This window comes from Monomorium pharaonis, chromosome 1 (assembly GCF_013373865.1).
Source record: "Monomorium pharaonis isolate MP-MQ-018 chromosome 1, ASM1337386v2, whole genome shotgun sequence".
Taxonomy (NCBI): domain Eukaryota; kingdom Metazoa; phylum Arthropoda; class Insecta; order Hymenoptera; family Formicidae; genus Monomorium; species Monomorium pharaonis.
In genome coordinates this window covers 34,503,600-34,523,111 of record NC_050467.1, presented here as the reverse complement: position 1 = coordinate 34,523,111, position 19,512 = coordinate 34,503,600, and the positions used below count along the sequence as shown (strand labels likewise).

Sequence of the window (19,512 nt, the reverse complement as noted above, 5' to 3'; positions counted from 1 at the left end):
AGCATGACAGTCGCGAGAGAGCTTAAAGGAGCTGACATATTAAAATGATAGAGCTTGCTTCAGAGAAAGCAGAGATCACATATCATGACACGATAGCTCACCCTAATCACCTCTTATACCTGCATACACCCTAACGAAGGACTATGTTTACGAATATGTTTATGAAATTACATTGCATGTCATGGTATTGAACTGCTATCAAACCGCATCGTACAGCAGTGTATTATTTTCTTCCACTATCGCCGCGGTGCTCGCTCTCTCCCTCTATTGTGAATCTATCTCTCTCGCCCGTACGCGATATCTTCAACCGTACAACCTTATCTTTTTCTCTTTCGTTGCGTTCTTTCATACGCAACCACATACGCTCCCACCCATCGCACCTTTTCGGTTCGTTTATCAACTACTTAAAGAAAATAAACAATATGATAACATTTGCAAATTTAACTGTAATTATCCGTTCGTACGCATGATTATTATAATATTTATTTAATAAAATAATTTATATATAAAATAATTTATTTAATAAAATAGTATAAATTAATTAAAAAAATTTTAGTTTGGCAAACTTTAATATTTAAAACCTTAATTATTTAAAAAAAATTAGGTTATTAAACGATGTAATAAAAATTGAATAAAATTTTTAATGCTGTACTAACAATAAGATTGGTAGAACAGAGAGTGATGAAGAGGGACTGTAATATTTTAAAGGAACAAGAGGGAAAATAAACAATTTCAAACAATTATATGTGTATATAAATTTATATATTTATTAAAGTACATCTAAAGTATATAAAAAAGTAAACTATCTAAAATATTTTAAATTATTATATAAAAAGTATTAAAAGTATCAAAAGTATAATAAAAAGTGTATAAAGTATATAAAGAAGTATTAAAAGTAAATAAAAGTAAATAAAAATATATGAAAAGTAATAAAAACGTATAATAAAATAAAATGGGAATTACTCCCAGATCTCCCCATCTTCGAACGGTGGCTCCATGTCAAACAGCCTCCTGACGTCCCATACGTCGGTGTCAGGATTATGTAGCCCATACGCATTTTCCATATTCTGATTATTTCGCCATTGGTCCCCTTGGCGGAAATACCGTCTCCACCGATCTGCGGCTATGTTGATAAATCCGTATATACGTATATCCTCAAATCCAAAATATGGCTGAAAAAAAAAACATTTTTAACTTAATCATACTGCATGTATTCAAAAACAAATTTTGTATAGTTGCATCCAAAAACAAATATTATATACCTGTTGACCAACGGGCCCACGTATCGAAACAACATTGTTGATCCAAATGATGGATGTGTAGCTCGATGGCACCCTGACATATGTATAGCCGTGAACGGCCGTGGTCGGTCCATGTGGGACGTCACCAATGTACACGTACTGAAAAATGAAAAAAATTCATATTGTATTAAATTAATTTTAAAATTTTATATAAAAAAAGTTTAATTAAGAAAATCATACTCTATTATTTAATTATCTTAAATAAAAAAGGAAAAAGTGTTGAATAAAAAAATAATAGAAAATAATACACTAGCAGTATTAAAATAAAACTATAATATTTTTAATTTAAAAACAATATATTGCTACAATGATTACATGTATTTGAATATATTTCAATTTGAGAGTGATCTTTTCATGTACTTACTCCCACAACCGGATATTCAATTCTAGTTCTGTGCATTGTAACACTTATAAAAACGAGACACTGTGAAAATCGACGTTGAGGAGCTTGACTAACGTTGAGGAGCAGACCCTCATCATTATGTATTGAAGATGTACGTGACTGTTACTTGAAAAATAAATTTGAAAAAGATTCTCAGCATGTCAGCTTTGTAGAATTTTTTATCTGCGCTCACCATTGTCTAACAAAACATACGTGATTTATCAACGAGACCGTCTTATATGATGTCTCGGTCAACGCCTCGATCAACGCCTCAGTCAACCTCTCGTCCAGCATCTCGAAATAAAGAATTGCTATCAAACTGTATCATACAGCTATCAAACTGCATCATACAGCTATCGAACTACATCGTAGAGCTATCAAACTGCATCATACAGCTATCGAACCGTTATCAAACTGCATCATACAGCTATTGAACTGCATCGTACAGCTATCAAACTGCATCGTACAGCTATTGAACCGTTATCAAACTGCATCATACATCTATATATCTTATATGTACTGGAAAAGGTAGAAATAAACATTTTATTGCGTTTTATTTTTCTTTATTTTGAAGAAATTTCGCAATTATTTTGGTGTTACGACCACCAGTTAAATATTTTAAATACATTTTGTAAAGCACAATTCTTAACATGTTTTTCACATCGTATAGTATTACTAATATCTAAATTATTCAAAGATTCAATGTCTTCGTAACCTGCATCCAATGTCTTGATATATATCCCATCATCGATATCGAGCATGCCCGTCAACCATTCTCGTTTCTGAAGTCCCTTAAGGTATACGATAGTTTTTCTGTCATCATCTTCCGTATTACACACAGCAGACGTAATCAGACGTTTCGTCATGCTGTACGGTATCATCCCGTCCTTCCATCGCAATCCTGATGATAGGCAATCAATCAAGAAGCGCAAGACTTGTCGGATTTTGTAAGAATATGCCATGACATGGGGCTAGCAAAAATGTAATACATGAGAACGATTCCTTTTCTCAGTACTGCCACTTCCTTTACGACAAATTTTTTATCGACAATAAATCCTTGCAGATCCACAAATGTCGGTACGATCATGATGAGTGACTTTTCAAGATTGTATTTTAACATCAAATATCCCAGTTTTTATCAGTTTAATGTAACATGATTTTGCGCACTACGTTGGACAACGGATAGTATTCAATTACACGATAGTGTAAAATAAGACAATAAGCGGTAGTATTGGCGGAAACATTCTCTTTGTAATCTGTTATGAGTGACACACTCATAACAATAAAAAAAGTGTCAGTAGCACGATGACGTAAGTCGGTCAGTTGCAGCAGTCAGCATTGAGCGCATCGCGCGAGGTTTCGCGCAATCCGATCAACAATTAGCGCAATGCTCCTTAGCACTTGCTGTCTAAGCAATAATTTGGAATACTGACCGATTTACGCCCTCACGCAATCTTCCCCTTCTTTCGATCCGACTACCGCATTTACTGGTATATAAACGGCCGAAAGAAAGTGAGGGACGGGTCAATCCGAAGTAGACAAACTAAGATAACACACGACACTCTGCTTTGCCGGGTCGTGTATCACCAATATAAATCATTGTAAATACACAACCACGACACTCTGCCTTGCGGGGTTGTGGACAGCGAGCTCATAGACGCGACACTCTGCCTTGCGGGGTCGCAATCTATTCACTGTAAACGAATACTATAATAAAAGTGTTCAAGACGAATAACGGTGTAAGTGACCAAATATCTTCCTCGCGAGATCTCTGGCAGCGATCGTACTCACAACGAGAGGTACAACAAATCAAATCCTATGCGCACATCTACGGTAGCACTCTTGACGGATTCGTTTTGTCGCGAACAGTCAATGACCGCAAAAGGTCCTTTTTCCAGGAATGTGATTACGTTGAGCAACGTTTCACACTCACGTCCATAATAAGATTCACCAAAACGTCGATACATGTCACACAGAATTGCATATCTAGATTTATGAAAATCTAAATTCAAATCGTTATATGGATAAAATTCAGAGTATAGATAAAGTTTTACGTTGGTCTAATTACAGTCGTCAAAGATTGTAACATATTGAGACATGATATTTTTTCGACCAGTCTGCAGTGCACAGATAACGAAGCGCGGTTTCTCGATCTGAATTGCAGTTTTGACTGCCATGAATGTTTTGTCGTACTGTGCAGCAAAGGGTACTTGTACAGATCCCAGGAGCAAAAACTCATACTTAGCCATTGTCCACTCTCCAAAGTTCGCAGCAAAGATAATTTGTTGACTTCGTTTAACGTAACATGCGGCATTCGCCACTGCACTTTAAATAATTCAATTTCCGGTTGAGCTGTAGCATTTCGAACGATAGAATTGTTATCGTTGCGCGCTCGTATCAAGATCAATTCGTGACGAGCGTTAACAATCACGCGTTTGTAATCTTCGCAAAAGCCCAATAATACACTAAGCGGTACGCAAAAGTTGAAGTATCCTTCCGGTAGGTTATATAAAAATTGCCATCGTGCATTCTGCATAATTACTGCTTTGTCATATGATAACGATACATAGTTCTTGAGGGTGTTGGTTATTCCAACGTTTCTGTTGCGATCAATTTCAACACCGTTGAGTTCGTATCGAATTTCATCAAACATGAACGCCACACAATTATTTCCGAGATTTATCACATCCTTATATGTATCCTTATCGTTTTTCTTCTTCATCACCAATCTTCCTTCGACGTAGAGAAAACTTTCACATGGCAACGTGTATAAATGCTGCTGTTGTATGGGTATCCTTATTTCGTCGCTGTATCCAAAAGTAGTATTGGCGTACGGATTGTACATGTGAGTCTCAATCTTGACGATGCTATCGTCAAAGATCGGCTCGCCTCCAATGTTCAAGATGTTAGACATCTTAGATATTTTGTACGACGAATCCCAATGATTTTAAAAATTCAACGTTTGACGCGGAGAGTTTCTTTTTATCAGACGATCGAATATTTTTAACTGTCGTACAATTTATGTCACATGGTCGAATAATCTTGATTGGTGTAAAAATTGTGTCCTTCACCTGCTCATTCAACACAAGCATCTCACGTTATCGTCTTCGTACGTGTAATCTAACGGTAATCTCTTCTCCGCGAAAATCGAGTAATTGACCGTCCTGATCCACAAATCGCGAATCGTCAAATTAGTAATGCTCCGTGCGACGATTGGAAGGTAAATGATCTGTGCAGGCGTTTCCGATATCTTATATCCTGGTGGTACCCTCGGTGAAAATTCATGTACCGTGTGTATGCACTTGCCGTTGCTGTACGCACCTGCAGTCGCATTACAGTCTATGCAAATAATATTTACGTTTATGATATTTATAGGTGCATCCGATTCATGTCACAATCGCGATTCAAGAATATGAAGCGATGAAAATCCCAACAGCGATCCGATGTTGTTAGGTTTAGTGAAATTTATCCGATAAGCACACATAATCTCGCTCTTCATTGTATTATTGTTAGCACGAATCACCAGCGGATATTCGCTTTCGTCTTCATCTTCTTTGCGAAACGTCCTCTTTCCCGCAACATCGGGATGAGATTGTAAAATTGCGCGTTTCAAATATCTATCTATATCACGCAATTCATACAATCCTTCCGGAATTATAATTTCCTTGTCGTCCTTGTCATAGTAAAATTTGTTATTCGATGAATTTACATTAGGTATGGTATAATATGTTTCAAAATCTGTGAGGCCGAGCTCGTAATCGCCATCGCTCAAATCTACGGCTGGAAAATAGCTTACCGCGAGGATGCTACTCTTGCCGGTTAGCGTAAACGTCAGTGACATATTGAAACGAATACTGAGTTAAATTGCACAATGTTAGCCTTTAAATTGATTATTAACTGTTTGGAGAAAACGCAAACACAGTTGACCGCAGTTGCTTTGATCGTAACGTTGGTATGGCGTGTGATTGTACTCGATCCGCTTTACATCTAAATATTGCACCAGTTCTTTCGGCGGTCTAAGATTGCCGAAACTATCAAAGTATATAGCGCGATCTCCCCTCTTTGCGTATGCCACCCAGTGTGTACCCGATCCTTCAGCATTATCTAAATTTACAATACCACTCTCGTTTCGATATGCTCCAGCCGTTGGTAATACCGTACGCATAAAAATTCCTCTAAAGTATGAAATGCGCATACATTTTGCTAGCTGTAATAATTGTATGTTGGTAGTTACACCTTTCGGCATTTTTAACGTCTTTTTGACGTTTTTTTTTCTTTTCATCAAAACTCCTTGTCCACGCTTGTATGGAGCGAGATAAACTCCATGACCTTCCATGACTGACCGTGATCCGTGATTTATGACGTTTCAATTCTTTCAGCTGACGCTGCGCTGCCTTGTTATCATTCACAACTTTCGCAACTCCCGCCGCTCCGCCGACCAACGACCCGAGAACTCCCAATAGCGATAGAATGGGTAAAACACCTCCGCGTTTCGCTACCGGAAGTATTCGTTTACTCGCTCTTTTCTTTTTATCTCTTTTCTTCTTTTCATCTCTTTTTTTCTTTTTCAAGCCCATACCGATTTTCATCTTAGTCTTCATAGCTGCCGAAACGGTTGCTGCAGCAGCTCTTTCTCCGAAAGTCGAATCGTTCGCTGTAATGCGTTTTCGCGCTTCCGCAGCGAGTATATTGTCAGCTGCGTGTCTGTCGGTGAGTTCGTTGCTCCGGGAGTACGCAATGTCGTGTTCGCGACACGCCACGTCCAACGGATTAATACCCCGATCGCCTCTGGCCAATCGCTTTTTCAGCCTAGTACCCGGACCGCAAAATTGATATCCAGGTATATGCAGTTCAAAAGGAAGCGCATTTATCGCACGATTTAACAAGCCGCGACCTACCGCTGGCATTCGCGACAATTCTTTATCAACGGTGCGGGGCCGTCGATGTGCGTCTGCTGCCACGATTGATAATAATGCTTGTAACAACGACGATAGCTTTGAACCTCTGGATCAGTCTTTATATGTTCCGGAAGCCTATCCCACACGTGTTCGATATAGTTGCCACACACGCGTAGCAAAATAGGTTGCGATACGAATTCTAACTGTTTGGCGCTCAAATCGAGTATATCAGAGGGATGTGACAATATGAGAAACATTTTATATACTGAGCAATTTTGCTCGGCGCGTCTCTATAAATAGATCGGTCTTAATATAATTTTTATCAGTTCTTATGAGAGGGGAAAAATATGCGGTTCGTACAACATTCACCCGCGATTAAAATAACAAATTTCGATGACAGGATAATGTCCGAACGAAAGATACGGAGACATGGAAACATGTTGCCGAGTCTATACGCGGTATAATTTGCGGTCCGTCAAATTGTGGCAAGACAAACGTTGGAAAGTCCGCATGGAGTACGTTTTGAGAATGTGTATGTGTACTCGAAATCATTACAACAACCGAAATATCGATATTTGGAAAATTTATTGACACCGATTGAAGAAGTTAGTTATTTTGCATTTTCCAATAACTGTGATGTCATTCAGCCGAGTGAAGCGCTTCCGAATTCCATTTTTATCTTTGATGACGTGGCGTGTGATAAGCAAGATACGATAAGAGACTACTTTGCAATGGGGCGACACGTGGACGTCGACTGCTTTTATCTCTGTCAGACGTATGCAAAGATACCGAAACATCTTATACTCGACAATGCGAATTTGCTAATTTTATTCAAGCAGGATGGTACTAATCTAAAACATGCGTACAACGATCATGTAAATACCGATATGTCTTACGAGGATTTTAGCAATTTATGTCATACTTGTTGGCAACAAAGTACGGATTTTTAGTGATAGATAAGGATAGTGCGCTCGCTAATGGACGGTATCGAAAAGGATTTAATGACTTCGCAATACCATAAAGCAGTTAGTTGTTTTCGATACGTTGACCAAGTAGCATTTGTTGTGAGTGCGCGACACTCACACAAACTTTACTTGCAATAACGATAAGGGTGTCGAGTGACACCTCGCGTGATATCACTTGTTACCGGGCATCGCACCGGCCTTCACACCGGACATCGCACCGGGCAACATATCCGGTTACTACTCATTTTGCCACCCGAAATCTCCTGATTTCCGGTGGAATGCGCCTAGCTAGCAATTGCTGGCTAAGCTAGCGCACGGGACAAAGGCCCGTGACCGCGAGTGACATCCCTTGGTAACAAGCCGAAAAGCGGAGTATATAAAGGCCCGCGGAAAGAGAACGAGCGGGCTCATAATTAATAATAATAGCGACGAGTATATGTCGCTAGTCGAAGCTACCAACTGTACTTAGATATACATCTTTCGGGTTCGATCAAGAAAGTGTAGAGAAAGAATAAATATATATCTCTTGTTATTAACTCTCGGCGTTATCTTTTGGAAACCTGATCCCGAGGAGTCATCGGCAGCGATCCCGCACTGTATCCCGAGACGAGCGATACAACAAATTGGTGGCAGCGGTGGGATTCACTGCCGAAATATATCAAAAAGGAAAAAACGCTCCCTAACGGACTCAGCACATAGAGGAAAACTGCCGAAGAGAAACGTTAAAGCCAGGGCAACAATTCATCCGAGGCGCAACGAAGCCGACCTGCTGATCCTCCGAGACAAGGAAGGAAGATAGCACCGGACAACAGCGATAGCAGTGTTATTTAAGACGACACCGACCTACCGCAACGTGACGCACCAGCCACAAGCAGCTGAGCGACGGTGTGGCTGGTGCGTCACGCATCAACAACATGTGGCGATACATCGCGGTAATGTAAGTCCACAAAACTATTTTGTATACCAAAAAACTTTTGTAACAAGAGCGACATGCGAACCCGAATTGCGTAGACCCCCGGTAACATTATTACCGAAACGCGTACTAGCGATAGCGAATGTCCGAGGACAATAGTACACTGATAAGAAACGAATCGTGGCTATTCAGTGCAACGGCGGCGCGATCCATACACTATCGCGAGTTAGAACTAGCGTGGCGAGCGGCACAGGCCCTCCGCGAAAATCGAGATAACGATCGCAGGGCCTTAGGGCGTCTCCTAGACGGCGATAGCGAGCTACCCGAGCACGTCATACGTGAGCGAGAATTTCCTTTCGGGGCCCTCGACGCCAGTTTATTTTCCACCGACGCAGTTAACGTGACACGACGGGACCGTGTGGACAGACGAACGAGACCGTACGTTAGTCGCACTCCGAGCCGCGTATCTTCACGAGGTGAATTTTCACTGACCTCGTACGATTCCGATATCTTTAACCCTGAAGAAATTTTCGAGAGATACGAAATGAGTACCAACGAACAAACCCAACCTTCGGGAACTCAACCATCAGAGGCTCAACACTTCATAGCCGACGCAGAGCGGGAACTTCAAGAAATGCACTAAGAAATCCGCGAGAACCCAGTTGCATCAGCAGCACCGCCCAGGCAAGAAAGAGACAATGAAGTCCGAGACACTCTGCGCGCGGTGATCCAAGAATTACGTCGATTACAAACAGACTTAGATGCCGTACGGGAAACGCAAGTACACACTCAGCGCATTCACGACTATCGACCATCGCGACTCAGCAGGAGAGACACAACCTACGTAGATCACGATGATGTTCGCCACCAGCGAGGTCGCAGGTCCCTACCCTTAAAAGAAGCGCGCTGCATGATCCCTGAATTCGACGGGAATGCAAGTAAACTACAAGAGTTTCTAAGCGCGATGACGTATGCGGTAATGATAAGGTAACTCTGTTAGGAGCTATCCTATGCACCAAATTAAAAGGGCGCGCAATGTTGGACTTCCAAACGCGAAAAATTCGCAATTGTGAACAACTAAGACAGGAATTAGAAGCGTGCTACGTGAGTAAAAAGAGCACCACACATTTACAAATTGAATTTAATACTCTCAAACAAAGAACCGGAAAAAATGCATGGACCTACGGACTTAGAGCCGACAAATTAACAATGGATTTGTACGAGTCCATGATAGAGGGTCGACAACATTACACAACGGAAAATAAACGCGCAATATTAAATATCCTACAACAACAGGCGCTTGAGAATTATCAGATAGGGCTAAACGACGACACAAAAGCCGTAGTCAGATCACGAGGATATGCAACGTTGCAGGATGCGATAGCTGCCGCGACCGCAGAAGAACGAATAAAGGGAACAACAGTTTCCCGCCCGAAACCAAAATATTATATGCCGGCCGCAGATAATTACAAAAATAAGCTACAATGTCGAAAGTGCGGAAAGTTAGGACACCACGAAAAAGACTGTCGTAACAGTCGTTACTCGAACCGGTTCGCACTACCACAACCTGATAAAACACGTATAAATGCCGTAGAGAAATTCTGCAAGCATTGCAAAAAACGTGGCCACACACAAGCCGAGTGTTGGCACTTGAACGGGAGACCTCGCAACAAAACGTCATATCACCCTACTCGACCACAAAATAATAGGAATAAAAATAACAACCCTAGAAAAGCGATCGAACCGCGTAGAAAGAAGAACTCCGGATCCGAGTCTAGTAGCGAAGACGAAAGGAAAACAGCCGGAAAGAAAAATAAGCGCGCTCAGACGTATCAGGTCGCGCAAGTAACTCGAGCTGCCCAGCCGAGCAGCGGCCTAGACCAAATCACGCTTCCAATACGAGAGACGCGCTCGGGAGAAATCAACATGCTTTTCGATTCGGGCGCAACCCTTTCACTCATCAAGGTAAAAAACTTAAAAGGGAAAACTAGAATTTCCCCCGAAAAAATCACCCTTGCGGGAATAACGGGGCACAAAATGTACACCATCGGAAGCATGCAGGCCCACATTAATCTAGGCGAACAAGTATTAAAACACACCATGTACGTGGTCAAGGATGACTTCCCCATGGAGTACGATGGAATACTGGGACTCAACTTCATGAAAAACCACCGCGTGATCTGCGATTACGACAAGCAACAATTGAACATCGCTGGCGTCACTTTCAAAATAAAACCTTACGGTAAGATAATTCTACAACTGCGCAGTGAGACTATTGTCCGAGCAACCACTAACCGAAATCAGCCCGGAGTAATCCAAGCAAAAGAAACTAAGCCCGGCGTATATATCGGTCGATGCATGGTCGAGCCGATGGATTTTGCATGCGTAGTCAGCATAATAAATACCACAGATAAGCCGGTAGAGATACGCACACCACACGTGACCATAGAGGATCCCGACAAAGGTGATCATCAAATATACGCGGTTATCAACAAGGCGGAACATGCGGACAAACTCCCACGAAGCAAACGGATCTGACAAACATTGCGTACCCAGCATCTCAGTTCGGAAGAACGACAGGCACTCACACGGATATGCGAAGAATACCAAGATACCTTCCACCTAAGTGGAGAACCACTGACATGCACTGCAGCAGTGAAACACGAGATACGTACACAAGCCGACTCATCGCCGGTCAACGTACGGCCGTATCGCCTCCCCGCAAAGCATAAGGAAGAGGTGAATACACAGATAAAACAAATGCTGCATGATGGCATTATCAGAGCCAGCACGAGCCAATGGAATGCACCCCTACTAGTGGTACCCCAAAAAGCTGACTCGTCTGGAAAATCAAAGCTCCAAATCGTGATCGACTTCCGAAAGCTTAATGATCTGACAATTGGCGATTCTTTCCCCCTACCCAATATTGAGGAAATATTAGATCAACTGGGAAACGCCAAATATTTTTCGACGCTAGATTTAGCGTCGGGGTATCATCAGATACCGATGGCTGAGCCAGATAAACAAAAGACAGCGTTCTCGACACCATACGGACATTATGAATATAATCGGATGCCCTTTGGATTAAAAAATGCGCCAGCCACCTTCCAGAGGCTGATGAATTCGGTACTCATGGGGATTCAAGGACTCAGATGCCTAGTATATCTCGATGACATAGTGATATACGGATCGAGTCTAAACGACCATAATAAACGCCTAACGGAAGTATTGCAACGCCTACGAAAAGCAAACTTAAAATTGCAACCGGACAAGTGCGAGTTCCTGCGCAAGGAAGTAAATTACCTAGGACATGTAATTTCCGAAGATGGAATATCGCCAGACCCGGCAAAATTGCAAGCCATAGACGATTTTCCAGAGCCTAAAAAGGTCAAAGATATCCAATCATTTATAGGCCTGGCCGGATATTACCGAAAATTTATCAGCAATTTTTCCAAGATCGCGAAACCATTAACAAAATTAACAAAAAAGACGGAAACATTCGCGTGGACTGCCGAACAGTAAATAGCTTTCAACACATTAAAAGAAAAATTAACCACGGCGCCCGTACTTCAATATCCAGATTTTACAAAAGAATTCAATGTGACTACCGACACCTCAGATTATGCAATAGGAGCCGTACTGTCACAGGGACCGATAGGAAAAGATCGTCCCATCGCTTACGCAAGCAGAATATTAAACCGCGCCGAGCAAAACTACAGCACGACAGAGAAAGAATTACTTGCAATAGTATGGGCTGTAAAACACTTTCGGCCATATGTCTATGGGACAAAATTCAAAATCGTAACTGATCACAAACCCCTCATATGGTTATTTAACGTAAATGACCCCGGATCAAGATTGATCCGATGGCGATTAAAACTGGAGGAATATGACTATGAAATTATTCATAAGGCCGGTCGAGCGAACGCGAACGCCGACGCGCTAAGTCGCAACGTGAAGCGAAAAGCTCACGTTACAGAAGCAGCTGATAAAATCCTCACACTAGACGAAGACGGCGAATACGCACGTGCATCTACAGAAGATGAAAAGGAAGAGGACAACGTATGCGAACCAGCATACACAGAAGAAAAGAAAAAACAAATTCTATATGAATATCATGATGCACCTACGGGAGGGCACCAAGGAATTGAAAGAACAATAAAGAGAATACGATTGACACATAATTGGCCCGGATTAACGGCCGATGTAGAGCGATACATTAAAAAATGTGAGCTTTGTCAGAAGAATAAACTTTCTCGGAGAATAAAAGCTCCTCTTGTCGTCACGGACACGCCTAGCCGACCTTTCGAAAAATGTGCGCTGGATATAGTGGGACCACTAACGCTAACGAAAAATGAAAATCGGTACCTACTGACATTCCAAGACCATCTTACAAAATTTAGTAAGGCGAAACCTATACCGAACCAGGAAGCAAATACCGTGAGCAAAAAATTTGTCACGAAGATCGTCCTGAAATACGGAACGCCAGAATACGTACTGACCGACCAAGGCACCAACTTCCTGAGCGAAATTTTCAAGACTACGTGCAAGCTACTGAAGATAAATAAAATTCAGACTACCGCATACCATCCCGAGAGCAATGGTATCCTCGAGCGATCACATCGGACCTTAGCAGAATACCTGCGACATTATATAAATAAGGACCAAACCGATTGGGACGAATGGATCCCGTACGCGATGCACACATATAATACAACGCCTCACACGGCGACAGGGTACACACCGTTTGAGCTAATCTACGGTCGACAGGCAGAACTGCCGACGGCCCTGACAAAACCGCCTAAACCTACCTACAACTACGACGATTACGCGCAGGAATTACGGGAAAGGTTAAGGGCTACTAATCGTGTCGCACGCGAAAATATAAAAGATGAAAAGGTCAAGGCCAAGACGCAGTACGATAAAAAGACGAAAGAAATAAAATTTGAGAAAGAAATAAAGTTGGCGAAAAAGTATTACTATACGACGAAACGCTCCGACGCGGAAGATCGAAGAAACTCGACGCGCAATGGACCGGACCGTATACGGTAACCGAAAAACATTCTAATATAAATTATACAATAAAGCGGGGGAGAACAACGACGCGTGTACACGTAAACCGTTTGAAATCGTTTATTGAAGCCTAACCCGCGGTCAAAAGAGAGGATAAAAAACATGCTCACATGCACGCACATACACAATAAAAAGAAAAAAGAGAAATATAATAAATAAAAAAGAATTAGACTCACCAAAACGAAGACCGCCAACCAGGAACATAATCCATAACAGCAAAAGAGGAACTATACACTAAAACTAAACTAAACACTAAAACTAAACTACACACTACAAATTACTATACTACCACTACAAAGTATCCATGCATGGATTAGTCAACCGCGTCCATGTCTGGATCCTCCGGCGGAAGATCCAGATGCGGCAAGTTCCCCCCGCGTAAATAAAGGTCCACGGCAAATTCGAATTCAAGGTCGAGATTGTCCTCGAACTCGTCACCAAAATCGCTCGTCAAAAAACGAGCAAGCAAAGGATCGGGTATTACCACTTCCTCAAGCTTTTCGCTCGGAAAACTCTCCGAGATCACGTCACCCTCCGCACCGGCGGGTACAAACATCTCGGACTCCTGCGAAAGGTCCATAAATAGGTCCAAATCGTCATAAGGAGCACTATCAGGGTCTGACAAATGTTCAAACCCGTTGACGAGCAACGGCTCAGCGGCACCCGTGCACTTCTCATCAACGGACGAAAAACTTTTGCCCAAAAGAGCCACAGTGTCAAGATCGCTGAAGTCGTCAAAACTGTTTTCACTCTCCTCAGCATTCTCCTCACTGGAAGACGCAAAAAAAAATTCACGACGAGACATGATTAAAAATAAACAAACTTCAAAGCAAACGCACGAACAGATAGCCGACAGGAGACTAAAGGGCCGGATCGTCCAGAGGAGAAAAGACACACGAAAGAAGGTGTAAACAGATAATAGGATGCAACGCTAAGCAACGATAAAAAATGAGGAATCAACGAGATACACAGGCAACGGAAACGAAAATATGACACATTTCGAAGCGCGAAATGATAAACGATACAAATTGGAGAATTCTTTTCCGCTCCCATCTGAACTTGAGAATCCTTTTCCGCTCCCACGGTCCCACAGCGATCGCATTATAAAAATACTTTTGTAGCAATTAAATATAATACATACCCACACAAAAAAAAAAATTTTTTTTTAACAAAATAATTACAGATTTATAATCTGGGTGACGCTAAGTTCCGCAGAAGACCCGGACATGAAGGCGCCGTATGAAATAGAAAAATTTACGCACCATCCAGGGATATATTTCGAAAAGCTAGGAGGATTACATCAGGTTGAATCCTTCTGGAAGGTGGTCATCAAGATAGACGTGACGTCACTATCAAAACGACTCACACAGGTAGAAAAATACGTACGCAAAACGGATAATCTGTGCAAAATGATAGCAGTCATAGGTAAAGAAACATGCGAAAATCTACACAGCGTCATTACAAAAGGGTGTGAAAGAACTAATAAACTAATAGAACGCATAAACTCAACATACAATACAAGAATACACAAAAGAGGATTAATCGACGGGATAGGGTCAGTCGCAAAAACATTATTTGGTACGATGGACGCAAACGACGAAAAATTAATTAACGAACAATTAACGATATTACACGACTCACAGGAACTAAACAAACACGCAATAAAAAACCAAATAAAAATAATGCAAGCCACTATCGCCCACATTGATAACAGTGAAAGAACTATTCGACAAAACGAAAATACTCTCGCGGACGCGACAGACAAACTAAGAACAAAATTATTAGAAGATGAACGCCAAAGTAACCTACACGAAAATTTTATAATAATTAACGCGATACTGTCTGATCTAACACGCGACGCGGAAGACGTACTAGAATACTTAACGTTTTTGAAAGAAGGAATTCTGCATCCTCGTTTAACACCCATTTCAATAATAATAGAATCACTTAAAGACGCTAGCTCACAATTGCCCGAAGGACTCTACTTCCCATTCAGAATAAAAGAGAATGAATGGTCGACAATAGAGAAATTTGCGACAGTAGGCGCATACTGCGACCAAATAAATATATATACTATTCTACGATTCCCTCTAATTTCGATGCCAAAATACGAAATACTAAGTGTAATTCCGTTACCTATCCCAAGTCAGAACAACATTTTCTCGTTCGTAGAAATTAACAATCCCCTGATTGCAATAGACACAGAACAGCGTACTTACATAATCCTCGCAAAGAACGACCTGCGGAAATGCATAGAGATAAATACCGAATACCTATGCGCGGAAAATCACCCCGTATATCGAATAAACCCAGATTCTATCTGCGAAATAAAAATGTACCTAGAAACTAAAGATCATTATAAAAATTGTAACATAAAAAATGCGACGTCGAACCACAGCCTTTGGATAGCGCTAAGTAATTCACACTCGTGGCTATACTCGTCACCACGAAAACAAGTGATTACTCTACATTGTAAAGACCACGGAAAAATAAAGGAAACAATTGAAAAAGTAGGTAAAATTACATTAAAAAATAACTGTAAGTTAGTGACAGAAAATACAATTATAAGATCACCCAAGATGTCACATGAGACAAGAGTAGAATCATATTTACCTCAGTATAATATTTTACTACTACAGAAGCCTGGCTTAGAAAACGATACAGGCCTCAAGGAAATAAAATTAAAAAATATTATACCAAATCCGACGGAATTAAAAAATTCCAAGGATAAATTAGAGGAGATAGACAACGAACTAGATAAAAATTCAAGTTCGATTTTTCAGTCGCCACACTTTATTTTTCCAATGGCGACAAGCGGAACAACAATTGTAATAATAATAATAGCCGTAGTAATAGGATTTATTATAATAAAAAAGAAAAAACGGAATAACAATAAGCGGGTGACATTAGATATAGATACAGAATATACAATACCGAGATCTATCCTAAAACGAAGCAACAGCACACGTTTCTAACACAAAAAACATATATATATATATATATATGTAATTAACAACTATATGTAATAGTAATTATTATATTTTATATACAATATGATCCATTTCCCCCACGGGAAAAAACGTGGCATTAGTTTGCACAGCTCTACGTCTCGGATTAACAAAATCAAACCACACGATATCGCGTTACACCGGAACCAAAGAATCAAAAAACTTCTTTCTGCAAATTTCGCTCACACACCGGATGTGCACAGCTGAATTGACTATGACCCGATATATGGCCCGATTTAAGGAATTACACCCCACCACTTCCATTTTCTACGGGATTATAAAAAACTGACGACCCAATCGAGCCCCAAAGACTCGATACTGTCGTTACGGTAAACAAAGTTCAAGCTCAAGAACACAGCAGCAGCCAGGCGGAACCAGCCCCGCAAATTACCCCGGCGACATAGAGTTTCCAACATAAGGACAGGATGAAAATTCCTGTGGAATTTGAACTCAGTCAGCCCATCGATGGAGTGCGCCCATTGGACCACCCAGAAAGGTACGGGAGACTTCTACGAAGCATCTGCCTCCAACCAACGGAGAGATGTCTAGTGGAAACAAAGTTTCCTTGGAGAAGATGGTGCCGAAGCTGTTATCGCCAACGATACCAGCTTTATTGCACCATACGAGATCCATCGGTACACGGATACCGGACGCAGCTCTCATCTGACGAACATTGGGAAACGATCACCCAGTGTTTCAAATGCGGAAACATGCTAATGAACGTGTGCCCTGCCAGAGACTGCCAGAAGTGCATCGAGATATTCCTCGACGAAGAAGAGGCCATAAACGAGACCCTAGACATGAACATGTTCAGCCTCGAAAAGTTTTAAATCTATGTGTACGCGAATATGAGAACGAGCAATACCAGCTACAAATGGTATGTAACTATTAGTATAAAACACTAAGAAAATAGCGATTAGTATATAGTTTTCTTTTTACTACGCGAAAAGCGATAAAATAGCGAAATCTATTAATTGTGAAAACTCAGCCCCCTCGTTTTCTTTTCAATAAGGGGGAGGGATGTTGTGAGTGCGCGACGCTCACACAAACTTTACTTGCAATAACGATAAGGGTGTCGAGTGACACCTCGCGTGATATCACCGTCCGGCCTTGCTACCGGGCATCGCACCGGCCTTCACACCGGACATCGCACCGGGCAACATATCCGGTTACTACTCATTTTGCCACCCGAAATCTCCTGATTTCCGGTGGAATGCGCCTAGCTAGCAATTGCTGGCTAAGCTAGCGCACGGGACAAAGGCCCGTGACCGCGAGTGACATCTCTTGGTAACAAGCCGAAAAGCGGAGTATATAAAGGCCCGCGGAAAGAGAACGAGCGGGCTCATAATTAATAATAATAGCGACGAGTATAGGTCGCTAGTCGAAGCTACCAACTGTACTTAGATATACATCTTTCGGGTTCGATCAAGAAAGTGTAGAGGAAGAATAAATATATATCTCTTGTTATTAACTCTCGGCGTTATCTTTTGGAAACCTGATCCCGAGGAGTCATCGGCAGCGATCCCGCACTGTATCCCGAGACGAGGGATACAACACATTTCTCAACATGGATAACACAGATAACAGTATGAATCGTGAGAAGATTGTGAAAGAGATTGCGAAAACAAGTGATTCAATTCGCAAAAAATATCGCGCTTTGAAAGCGGGTAAAGTGCAAGAAGAGATGGCGTTGGAGAGACACTTTAAGCCCATTGTCGAACCATTAAAACAGATTGTTGAAAACACCGTTGGTGATGTATCAGATCCGATTAAGAATGAATCGTTCTTTTCGGGGGAAGACAAATACTCAGAACCAAAACCGAAACGAAAGCGATTAAACGCTTCGCTTAACAATTCTATAATGACCTCTACTCCTGTTAAAAAAATGAGACGATCAAAAACTGTACCAACTAATTTGAATGAAACATCGCAAATATTACATGATAGCGATTTATCATACAGTCATGTGCCTTCTGTCGAAGACGTTTTTGAAGTCGCAGCCAATGAATTGCTTGTGACGTCTATTCGACAACAGTTGGAAACGCGAGAAGGACGTGAAAAGTTGCACGCACACTATGGTCCATTAAGTCAAAAATATATGGGAGCTGTTCTGAGTGGTAAAAAACCAGTCATCATAGATACTGTTTACGGAGCTTATTTCACCGACTTTGGAACGATGCTCGGCGATAAACGCATCGACATACATAAGAATGATAACATAGTTATAGATGGTAAAATATACATGGGAACGCCTGGTCTGTACGAATTAATTTTCATGAAAATGCCTAACATGTACACAAATAATGACCTGCAAAATTATAAAAACATTCTATTGGTGACAAATGCATATAGACGCGGACATATTGCACATAATCAAGTAATGGGCAACAAAGGGTCTAAATATAAAAATATAATTGCACCCTTAGTAACAGACGCATAGTTGGACAAGGTTTATCAAGCGCTATTACATTAAATGATAACAAGATCGATTATGTTCATTGGGATGATCCCAACGAGCTTGTGGATCGCCTTCGATTGCTTGAGGCCTCACACCAGGCAGGGCACAATGCTCACGGCAACGAGATTCTATCAATTACCGAAGAACTTCGCGAGGCTGGTTTTATTATAAATTAAAACTGTGTAAAACAAATCATTTAGTCAACATCGAAATGTCAATCAACAAGTTTGGAACATCACTCGGAAGAGGTGGTGCGGAACCATATTATCAATGGAGCGGATTAGTCAGAAATTAGGTGCGCGATAACGCTCTTTGCATGGTTGTCGCCGATTTTGATGCAAAGTCGCGCAAGATTCGACGTTTAGCGTTACCTGTAGATGATAGTGATGCAGCCAATAAACGATACGTGCAACAAACTGTGAAAATTTTAAAGGATCGACAGGATGAAATCGACAGGAAGATTGAGACACTTCAAAGTAAGGTTGAAATTACAGCTCATATGCTAAACGAGATT

General features: G+C 41.3%; 1 protein-coding gene and 1 long non-coding RNA gene across 2 annotated transcripts; one reads left to right on the top strand and one right to left on the bottom strand.

Annotated features, from left to right (window-relative positions):
• Positions 1 to 6,250: 6,250 nt before the first annotated feature.
• On the top strand, positions 6,251 to 19,512 carry LOC118645822. The gene is made up of 2 exons (XM_036287556.1): positions 6,251 to 7,638; positions 18,098 to 19,512. Exons 1-2 carry the CDS (start codon positions 7,559 to 7,561, stop codon positions 18,978 to 18,980), a joined length of 963 nt encoding a protein of 320 aa, XP_036143449.1. The 5' UTR covers positions 6,251 to 7,558; the 3' UTR covers positions 18,981 to 19,512.
• Positions 6,252 to 18,105, bottom strand: LOC118645826. The gene is made up of 2 exons (XR_004963448.1): positions 17,627 to 18,105; positions 6,252 to 7,706 (listed from the first exon to the last, which is right to left on the bottom strand). It is a non-coding gene; the product is annotated as an uncharacterized LOC118645826 (long non-coding RNA).

Coding starts and splice junctions, on each gene's coding strand:
- LOC118645822 (XM_036287556.1), top strand. CDS start 7,559: ATGGACGGTATCGAAAAGGATTTAATGACTTCGCAATACCATAAAGCA. Junction 7,639..18,097: donor CGATACGTTGACCAAGTAGC/ATTTGTTGTGAG, acceptor GGGATACAACAC/ATTTCTCAACATGGATAACA.